This window comes from Asterias amurensis, chromosome 6 (assembly GCF_032118995.1).
Source record: "Asterias amurensis chromosome 6, ASM3211899v1".
NCBI classification, from domain to species: domain Eukaryota; kingdom Metazoa; phylum Echinodermata; class Asteroidea; order Forcipulatida; family Asteriidae; genus Asterias; species Asterias amurensis.
This window is the reverse complement of record NC_092653.1, coordinates 22728198-22739783: the sequence shown is the minus strand read 5'-3', so window position 1 is coordinate 22739783 and position 11586 is coordinate 22728198. Positions and strand designations below refer to the sequence as shown.

At 39.4% G+C, this 11586-nt stretch overlaps 1 protein-coding gene across 3 annotated transcripts; it reads right to left on the bottom strand.

Moving 5' to 3' along the window:
* Positions 1-569: 569 nt before the first annotated feature.
* On the bottom strand, positions 570-11447 carry LOC139938367 (uncharacterized protein KIAA2013 homolog). Of its 3 annotated transcripts, XR_011786127.1 has the most exons (3): positions 11137-11447; positions 6580-8889; positions 570-6436 (listed from the first exon to the last, which is right to left on the bottom strand). XR_011786127.1 is itself a non-coding variant. In XM_071933833.1 (2 exons), exon 2 carries the CDS (start codon positions 8869-8871, stop codon positions 6952-6954), a length of 1920 nt encoding a protein of 639 aa, XP_071789934.1. In that variant the 5' UTR covers positions 8872-8889; positions 11137-11447; the 3' UTR covers positions 570-6951. The 3 variants fall into 3 exon arrangements, 2 of the variants coding, with proteins under 2 accessions (XP_071789934.1, XP_071789936.1); XM_071933833.1 differs by having other exon boundaries at positions 570-8889; XM_071933835.1 differs by having other exon boundaries at positions 570-8885.
* Between the last annotated feature and the right edge of the window lie 139 nt (positions 11448-11586).

Below are 11586 nucleotides of genomic sequence, written 5' to 3'. Positions count from 1 at the left end.
CTTTAAGCAAAACGTGCCACCACTGACAGCCTGAAGCTTATGAGAGTTGGATTGAACTAGTTCTTTTCGATGGTTTGAGTAAGGAATAAATTTTAATTGGACTTTGCTGTTCATAATTTTCCCAAGATTAAGGGTCTGCTCGGAAATGAAAGCAATTCTGTCATAAAACACATCAACACCGAAACTTGTTGGTTTTCTGCAAATATGAAATAGATATTTGGTTTGCGGTGCACCATGCGTGTATCTACTTGCCAGGTAGATTTTGTTCTTGGCTATAATACATGTATTCCACTACTGCAGAGTAGATTTATCGGATTGTTTGGGAGACTTCTCAGTTCTGAAAAAAAACTGTTCTGCTTATTATAACTACTACCTGGGGGGAAGGTTTAGAAAATAGGCTGGGACTACTACTTAAGCTTAGGGGATCGTTGTTAACTGAACTACCACAGAGTGAGTTCTTAAATTGGTCTCGATGTTTTGACTAGCTTGCTCTAGTTATCGTCGTGAGGAGACTGAAATATGAAATACTCAAAACTCTTCACCCAAGATTCAGTTTTAAAATGCTTATTTATTGCTACATTTACAACAAGTACAATGTTAATGAAGGTGCCCTAGGAGTATACTTGTGATGCTGTTTTAGTTTAAAAAAAAATACCAATGAAATAGAACCTGAAGAACGCAGAACTCAACCACACTTGCCGTCCTGCTAATGGATTTGGCATATCCATACCACACGACACACGGGTAAACAAAACAAACACCATGACACCAAAGTCTTTGCTGACAAAAAAGTCTCAAAGTGGGATCCAGTTCTGCTGAGAAGGTACATTGATACGTATGATGGCATTTCAGCCTGGGCCCAATTTCATAAAGCCTGTCTGAGCCGTAGAGCTATATAAGAACTAGAGGGCTCACTGGTGATGCTGGTGATGCTACTTGCACAAACGGGACCGGACTGCACGGAGACACGCGCGCCATTCTGTACGCGCGTTTAATATGAAGAACACGGAGTTCGTGTTTATTAAACGCTATACGCGATGCTGTTGTGTCAACTTACAAAATGGCAGCACAAACACACACAGTGTGTTGCTGTTTTATCAACTCGGAAAAAAGCCACATGCGTGCATAGACCTTTTCGCAAATACTGGGGCGCGCGCGTAAAGCTTGGAATTAGATGCATTGTGGTCTAGCTGGTAGCAAAATTTGATTCATATATATCCCACAATGCACCTCATTCAACAGTCTGCGCTTGCGCATTGGTATTTGCGATAAGGTCTATGCCAAGGCCGCGTATACAGGCCAGTGCGCCCTCTAGTTCTTACATATTATAACTCTATGGTCTGACCACAAAACCTGCTAAGCTGAGGACAGTCTTCCTAAATTCATTTTGTCATACATGTCTTACTACGGTGGTGTATTAAAAAGGGCGCAATGCACAGCTTTAAAAAATGTAATCTAGACATTGCCCACCTTTCTCCAAGTTGTATTGAGATGTATACATATTGGAACTAAATACATAGAGTAAAGTGTAATACGCTGGACGGAAGTGAAAATTGAGGCACTTAAAATGGTTTTCCTTTTTCTTTCTTCAATAAAAGTCAATTCCTTTAATGCCCACAAGTAAAGATAACGTACATTAAAGGGAAAGTACAGTTAGTTTATTTCATGTTGTCATTTTTTTTCTTTTAAGGGTTGGTAAATGTACATTGTACATTGCATCAGCAAGAGAAAAATCTACATCACATTAACTGTACCAGTTTTAATGCAAAAATTCTTGTTATAACCTACCTCCATGGTTTAACCAACATTTTTTGTTGAGTAAAATTTTCTGTGAAAAAACTTAACTTATGTTTGTCTTAGTTTCAAAATTTGATCAAAAGTATACAGGCCAAGTTGCAAGGTCGCCCTGGCATTGGCCATGGTGCCCCTTTGTAAAATGAAAATGGCCTTGCCCTCTCAAAGATGGAGTTCAAGACCTGTAGTTCTAGGCTAGATTGAAGACATTTGTAAATATTAGTTCCGGACAAGAACATTAATATTGACATTTTGACCTTTCAAGTTTATTTTCATTACAAAAAATGCTAGCAGACTACATAGTTAAGCAAGAAATTTTAAACAGTCCTAATAGCAAATCCCTGAACACAATTAAGGTAATATCCTGAAAAAGGTCAAAACACTAAACCGCTTCCTGCTACACGTAGTTAGCGTCAAACATGTCAAACAACTTCTGACATCATCAAAAAAATGACATCAACTACACTGTCATTTGAACTGTAATAATCAACCTTGTGAAACCAATGATCAATAAAAATCAATGTCCACTTGTTTTACCGGTACCCATCAACTAAACAGTAATTTGCAGGCCTGATACTTCACGGAGGCAATGAAGGCGATTGCCTCCATACCCCTTTTTAATGCCTTTAGTGCCATTGAAATGCTCTAGAAGAATTTGCTCATGGGGTGTCCTTTACCAAGGAGAAAATGCCTTGGTGCCCTTCCTCTTTCAAAAACCCAGCATACAGGCCTGCAATGGAACTTTTATATTTCTACCCCGACGTGTAAAACCTGTGATCAATAAAAATGCAAAATTATTTCCCTGGGACTCTTAATTGTATTATCACCATTTTCAATACATGCAACCTCTTTCCCCAAGGTCTACTATGTATTGTTATCTCTTCATAAATATGTAATAACTTAATAAGCAGCCTCTCTGGGATAGAAATAATTGGGTCAGGGTTGTACTTAACTGAAGCAAGATTTCTGATTGTATACATTGTAGCCTACAAAGCCATTACTCTCCTTGTACATGTAGTGTGTATTGATCTAAATTGCTGTAAATGCACTACACTTGTCATGTTTCTGGCGTTAGTGTGTTTGTACGGGTCCACGGATCAAATATCAAATATCACAAAATTGCTACACGTATGTACGAGCATGATGCATTTTTCCATAGATTTGCGTACATTATCCAACCGTGGAAATGAAATTCTCAATAAACTTGCTGAAAATTATAGCTGTTGTAAACTGCTTCAACCCAAAGGACGGTGAAAATGCAAACAAATAGTTAGTGGCCCAAATTTTGACCCTTTCTCAAATGTTTTGTTCAATTTTTAAGTATTTTTTAAAACCCAAATTAACATAATCAGTCTTACGTTTACAGTCATGTACATTAATACTTTATACATCGTCTCAGTGCTATAAGGCCCTTATTATTTATCGCAGTAACTTAAGTCAGATAAAAATACTCAAACAACCATGGACAAAATACATGTTTCCAAACAAAATTCTTGTTTAATAATAATAATAATAATAATAATAACAATAATAATAACATTGTTTATCTCTGCCAAAAGAAATTGTTATTGGAAAATATATCACCAACCAACTAAATTTACTAAAAGTGTTCAAACTTCACATTACAAAACCAAACTTGTGAAATTTGCACAAATGTAATTTAAGACCTTACTAAACAAACAAACTGATCTTTATCGAGAGCCATTTTGTAATCTTCCAAGTTACTTGTTTACTGCATAAAAAATATCTTTAAAGTGATATGCAATTTACCTCGTCATTTGACCATTATACTAAATGGTTCATCAGAAACAAATGCACTTATTTATGCACAATGGGTGAGTGACGCTTCATGGAACACAACCATTTACAAAGGTTATTTCATGAAAAATACCTTTAACAAATCTAATAAATAAATAATTCACCTTTTTAAAGATAGTGAATAAAAAAAACAAGCATAATTTCTTATTTTGAAATGTTAACTTTCCTCCAAGTGACCAAAAAAGGATGCTGTGATAAACATCAGAGAAAAACAAATCAGATTTTGATTAATTTTAGGGAAAGTCCTTGAACAATGTACACACATTTGTGATTTTCAGAGAGTTTCATCTCGAAGGCAAAATAAGATTAATTTTTGAGATTGTAAGTTCTAGTGTTGTACATATGCGAGGGCAACAAGAGTCATATTTTGTACCTTTATATTACATGTACATAGTGGAGTTCTTATAAAAAACATAGTGGGACACAAGGAGATCGCTTTCTTGGACTTGCCTTTAACCATTAACATAAGGGAAAGTTAATTAGTTCACTTTGGAAAACACAATAAAACACTACTGCGCAACATGAAGTCGCAGTCTTACTAATGTATGCATTTAGCTGGCATTTGACAAGCTAATATGACACAGGCAACTGTTTCATGAAGTGGTCATGGTTCGGTGGTCCAGTTTAAAAGACACAACAACCAATGGGTTGTTCAACTCTTTGGGTGACTTTGTGCCTAACCTGGGCTCGGAATTTCACAGAACCACAAGCCTGAGGCCAGTGATTATAGCATCTGGCCAGTAAACTCGTGAACGGACAAATCTGGGCCCAAATTCATAGCGCTGCTTTAACGGTACGCAAATTTTCATGCTTACTGTAGCAGAAAAATTTGCTAAGGTGCAAGCGTATTTCACAGGTCAACAACAAATTGGGCGGCCATATTGCGCGTTTACCATGGATTTGCATTGTGACATCATTCATTTTCATGCGGTAAACACCGGTAGGTCAGCATGCCTTTTCGTGTGCTTGCGGTTAGCAGCGCTATGAAATAGAAATCACACAGTAAGCACAAAATGAAATTGGGCCCTGGCCATCTTTTGCTTTTGTTCAATAGGCCTACTGTAACAAATTCTTACAAAGTCTGCTCAAAGTTTGTCTAAATAAGACGTAATGGTAAGAGGATACTGTACTACAGTGTAGGATTTGGGAAGGTAAGGGTTATACTGAAACAAAACAGTCTTCAATTTACCAGGAAAACTCAAATTCTAAAACTAAAAAATGTTTCTGCCTTAAGAACCCCAAAAGTACAATAAAAATATGTTCACTAATTATGTACACATACTGACTGTTGTTACAATGTTACATAACTTGCATTGGTTTCATACAGTGTAAAAAATATTAAACGTCTAGGCCCAATTTCATTGAGCTGCTTTTAAGCACAAAAAGTAGCTCAGCGCAATAAAGTTATGCCTACCAGAATAAGGTTACCAGCTAAAACACCGGTCTCCTGCTAATTTTTTGCTTAGCATATATTTTGTGCTTGAAGCAGCTCAATCAAATTGAGCCCCTGATGAGTTAAGGCTTTCAAATACATGTACAGTACTTTTTACAAACATGTCAAATTAACACTCAAAGAAAACAAGTTCAACTGTTACAAAGTTTAAGTGTTGTATTTTAAATTCAGTGTACATGTATGTAGATCGAACACGCAAACAATACCTCACGTACATGTATGCCAAGTAACTTCCACATTCCAGTTGATCCTTAGTATACAGTAGCCTACATCTCATTACTAGTTACTGGTTGGACGTCCGTCTATGTTACAGTACTACAGAGAGCTACATGTAGTAGCAGGCCTTGAATTAACCAACAGCACCAACCGCAATTGCTGTTGTGCCCTGTGCTTTTGCTGTGGTGCCCTTTACAAATTCAAATATTCCTTATTGAGTGCCCCTTGCCAGAGGATACTGTGCTGTGCCCTTTCAAGAGTGAAATTCAAGCCAGCAAACGTCCTACCCAGTGCAGTGGTACATGTGATATGAGTACAAAAGCGTGCAAACTGCAGTTTGTTACAAAAATAAAGGGGAAAGTTTCAGGCACAGTGAGACTTTGCTGTGTTTTTTTTAAATGTTCAATAGCACAGCTGCAAAACCAAGAATGAAGAAATCAGCCGATTCGCTGGAAAGTTGCATGCCTAGTGCAAGTGAACCAAGAAAAACTGTATTGCTTTATAAAATGGATAAATATAACTTTTAGTCTTTTTCTTCTTACACTATTGTCAGGGGTTGATCGTAGTCATGGTTTGCCATGGCTTCCATTGCCCCTGGTCTTGGCTTTGGTGCGTCTTCAAAAAATCCCATAGATTTTACAATGGAAGTGCCCTTTGCAAAGATGAAATTCCAAGCCTGCACTTGTCCATGTTTTATGGTTCCTTTTTACACTGAGGGATTTTAAGCTTAAATGACATGATGTATGAACAATCAGTGATTTGTAATACATACTGTACATGTAATAGCAGTATGAGCTCAATAAACTACATGTGTAGCCAGTTGGACTACATGTAGTTGGTTAGAATTCCGACTAGTTATTGGGAAATTTTATCTAGCATTTGGCCAGCGAAACACTCTTACAATGGGATTTATAAGCACACTCAATGCTTTCCATAACAGGAAAAATCCAGTGGAATTCGAACCTACCGGTACATGTACGTATGACCCCATATTCTAGAAAATGTCTTAGATACATGTAGGCTACCAGACAAAAGAGCACCTCGTCAGGCCTTATTCCATGTCTTCTGGGCAAGTAACAGGAGGCCAATATACCGTGCACCTTTATTAGAATTATTGTTCCCGCCACACACCCATTATACCCCACCACCAACCCGCTGCCAAGTACAAAATGAATTGAAAATTAACCCAACACCCATATAGTCCAGCAGTGCCCAATTTGCCAATGCACTGTACATGCAGAAAAAGAGCAAATTGCCCCACCAAGAAAGAGTCAAACATCTGGCATCCTTGGCAAAACATAGGAAAATTGTATTGAGTGAAAGGGCCTTACATGTCATCTCAGTGTAGGCTTCAAGAGACCCTATTCACAACGCGCAGCACATGTACATACACATGCGTGTCTCCTGTCCACCATTTCGGGTAACAAAACGTGCACAAAAGGAATGGACTCCCCCGAAAAGGTATAATTGTTCCGAGGTGCCTAAACATGTGTACCATCCTTTTGACACCCAAAGTGGCAAACAGGAGACCCGCTTGGCGTACGCGTTTTGCATAGGGTCTAGGCCTATAGACTTTTCAGGCAATTTAATCACAATCTTTCTAACTTTTTGTAAGAGCCAAACAAATCAGACTAAACTAAAAAGAATATTATGCCTGATGTATGTTGATATCACGCCCTGCTGGTTTTCTCTGAGAGCTTCACCCCTGAGGATCCTGAGCAATATTCCCTATACACCAGATTCAACAGAAACATGTGGAAGATTAAAATACAGATAATAATAATGACCCAGACAATGACAGGCATCTGGAAGCCTTGCTTGTCTTTGTTGTCGATGATGACAGGCATCAGAGCATTCACCGCTGCCGCGTCTAACTCATACAGATGTTTAAAGTGGATGATCTTCTGCTTCAAGTACGCTAAGTGTTTCACGTCGTGCGAGATGTAAAGAAACGGGGTTTGCGGCTCGGTCCATTTTAAAGGGATTTGTTGCATAGAAGCGGTGAGGAGTATGGGTGTGCCCTCACACCCGGTTCCGCAGGCGTAAAGTTTTATGGGCGTAACGCCCTTAGCCTGTATACTGGTGGTGCTGATGAAGATCCCTTGCTCGCCCGGATTGGGATTGATATCAACGTGCAGGAAGGACGTGTTGTAAAATATATTATGCAGATGGAATTTGTTGCGGAACAGCAGCGGATCGGCGTGGAAGGAGAGCTCACGTTCGGTGAACTGCCCGGCGAGGAAACTCAACATCATCGCTTGCATGATACCAGTTACTCCGACGGATAGAAGGCTATGGCAGCCGTGCTTGTATAAAACATGCTGCCAGTGAGATAGAAGGTCCGCTAATTCTTTTTCCGAGTTTACAGGACGCCACAGAGAGTCTTCAAAGAGCGTTGGTTGTCCGCTGAAGCATGACCCTGGTTGCTGCAAGGCCATTATGACTTCCTTTTTGCGTTGGATGGGGACGGATGGAGTCAGCAAAGGCGCCTGAATGGAGGACATCATGTAATACATCACGGCTGTTGTGAGGATGTTAAAGAGATGGACAGCGGCAATGTGGCTCAGTTGTCGCTGCACCTCAGTATCTACGCGTGGATTGAGCGGAATCGCAAGAGGTTCTTGGACGAGACCTGTGTTCCAGATTTGCTGCGTCCACGTGCTCTCATGTTCTTGGATCAACTCGGAGAAATCTTGGTGCAGCAGTTTGAAAAACTCATCGTTAGCTTCGTCAACTAAACGCGCACTGATTTGAGGAGAGCTGCTACCCACAGGATCTGAATATTTCACGATCGTCAAGACATGCTCTCTGTGAACCGATTTCGATGGCACTACGATTTTCTTTTCTAACACACTTGCTGCAATGACCAAAACAATCACTCTATTACCACCGGCAGGATTCGAGATTGCGACATCACCTGCGGATAACACATACTCCCGAGTCTTGCCATTCACCGTGTACATCTCCATTGTTGATGCTGAGCCCTTCCACTTGTGTGGACCGTTCCGTGCGAGTTCCAACGTGACTGGTTGATCGGCATCATTTTCTACAATAATTTCTTGCAGCATGACGGAAGGCATAACTCTATGAACAAGTGTATTAGTTTTGACCAACACACAAGATTCCTCTACAGAGTAACACTGGTACCTCTGCACCTGTGCTTTCTTGTAGTGTAAAACAGTTGCGCTCTGGTCTTTGAGGCCAATAAGCTTGGCTCTCACAAGAGGGCGGTACAATCCTATATTAATCCATGACTCCTCATTTCTCACCATAATTCCATTAGCTTTTAAGACGTTGGCAACTAGACCAATGTTACCATTCCCAACAAACGGTATAACACGATCTGCACTGCCTTCATGTTTATCCGCCTGGTAAATAGAAGCTTCCACTTGGCTCATTTCGCTTTCCAGTTCCTTGAGTTTTAGCGTTAGACAGCCTGTAGTGACTTTGACTGTCTGGTTGTGGTGGATGACCCATGGACCGATGTAACCGAAGCAAACCAGCGCAGCGATGGCGAGGAAGATGATTTTGCGGCTGCGGGGATTTGAGGCCATTGCGGACAGGCGTTTGAGTAGAGTGGCTAGACCCATTGTACTTCAATCACCTGGCTAGAAAGAACAACAGGAAAACTGTGTTATTATGTCTCATACAAATACAACACAGGCCTGGAATTACACCCAGGCCACAAACATGACAAAGGCCACGGCCTCCATTGCCCTGGTCTTGGCCTTGGTGCCTTCTTTTGAAAGTTTCCTATAGACTTTAAGATTTTGCAATAGAAGTGTCTCTGCAAAATGGAAATGGCCTTGCCCTTTGAAAGATAAAATCCAGGCCTCACTGTAAAGCTGTAGGCTAAATGCATTAACCTTCAATCATCCATTTACTTTTGAATGATACATTGTACAAGTGTCTGTAGACTATGCATTATGCCAGCCTTCATTCACAATGACATGGTGAATGCCACAAATCACAGCTGTTCTACATGTACCCCACACAACCACTCGATTCAGCATGGATAGTCAAACTCCTCTCATAAATATTAATGAGTGTCAGAGTAGGATGGTTAAACAACAAACTCATATGATATTCAAGCCTACAACCAATTAGCTTTCATGGGACCCAGTCAACTCGATCCCACCCCCCACCCTCCAGCAAAGTCGCCCACTACAATGTCGCCCACTGACAGAGTCACCCCCGTAGCTAAGCCTCCCCCGTCAATAATGTCACCCCTTTCTTCTCCCCTACTGCATACTCTACTTTATTGGGGTGACTATTACATGTAGGATTGAACCAGGGTGATAATACTTGTTTATAAATTCAAGATCTAATTGTTAAAATTTTCATAAATTGCTGTTTGGAAAATAATTGACAAATTGTCTTCAACTTGAAGCAATTCTTCAAATTTGTTTACTTTACTCTATGTGTGTAATGCTACAACCAACCAACCAAGAGCAGTTAATAGTGGAACTAAGATACTACATCATGTACTTTATTTCAAAGTTTAAGTTGAAACACGTCATAAATGAATGATTCTGAATGGCAACTGTAAATTATATAAAACAGCCATGATACATTCTTTGGCGAAGGGGGGGGGGGGGGGGGGGGGTGCGGGGGACCCAAGTAGCAATACAATATCAGTCATACAGGCCCTACTTGGGGTCGCACTAAATACCGACAACTCACGACCCCTCACGACCCCTCACGACAACAATTTTTAAATGCACTTTAACAGAATATTTGAACATAATTAAACCAGTAAATATATGCACAAGAGTCATATGCACCCAAATCACTTTCAAACTGTTGAAATTTTTTTATTTTTAACTGTAAAAAAGGTGTTTATTACCCTGAATTTAGTAGCAAACGGAAATATCCGCCATGTTGTCTTTCGACGTACGTGGACGATTCCATTACACCGCAGGGGTGATACAATACGCAAGATGATTATTTACCATTTTATGTGCCTCTCATAGTCCCCATAGAGTTTTAAAAAATATTATATTTAAATCTTCCCTTTTATTGAATTCCAGAGTGTCGGCTTAGTTACTAATAACAAGAAAGAAAAAAAACAGCAGCTAAAACAAAAAAGAAAAAAATACAACTCAGCCCTCAGAAATTACCCATGCCCCCTGCGGTGTAATAGAATCGTCAACTACGTCGAAAGACAACATGGCAAATATTTCCGTTTGCTTCTAAATTCGGGGTAAAAAACACCTTTTTTACAGTTAAAAGAGCAAAATTTTCAACAGTTTAAAAGTGATTTAGATGCATATCACCCTTGTGCATAAATTTAACGGTTGACTTATGTTCAAATGTTTTGTTAAAGTGCATTTAAACATTGTTGTCGTGAGTTGTCGTGAGGGGTCGTGAGTTGTCGGTATTTAGTGCGACCGTCTACTTGTTGTAGTTTAATAATTTTTACTTTTAAAATAATTTAGCTTAGGCTGTTACTTTAGGGCTAGGCAAATAAATGAAACACATTCTGTTTTTACCAATTAAAATGTGTTGTCAAAATAAATTAAGAAGAATAAAACAAGCCTGCTTTAATTAGCTAAACAAAATTATTATTCATGAATTAGTCACATGATCAAGATGATGATTAAGCCATAATTATAATAATAGTGTCAGTCATGATCGCATGATGATGTGGTCTGGTGATTGTGTTGTGTGAATCAATTTGTTTAAAATTTACACAAATGATTGATTGTATGTAAATGCAACGACAAAATTATAAAGTAGGAGGCAAAGACCACACAATATAACAAAAATTGCATACATGCACAATTAATTAAATCCAGTTCAAACCTACGGTGAATTTAATATGTATCATGTCTACGTAATATGACGTAACTCACATTAATTCAGGCACTGTGGTGTTGTGGCAAAAGTCGATCGTCTCTTCTTGCTGTATCTCCCTCGATCTGCTGGTCAGTTTTTGGACACACCCGGGGACTGGAGTCCCATTTTTATCTCGGTATTTAGACTTTCCATCTCAATGAGGAGAATTCATGCTTTGTACTTCGGCGGTCTGGCTTTACATTGCGTAAAATTCGAAGATTTTATGTAGAGAAATGTTGCATTATTTGCGAATGGTTCATGAGTTTTTTTAGGAAGGCTTTGCAATCCACACATCACACCGTGCGGAAACTATGTGCTGCAATACGGTCACCTTTGACCTTTTACTGGAAAGTGTTTGCTGGTACTGACAGAGGGCGCCCTATCAAATTAATGATGCGCACTTTTTTTTTTTTTTTTTAGCAAAACATTATTTCTTTTGCTTTGAGAGAGGGCGCTGTTTGTGAGCC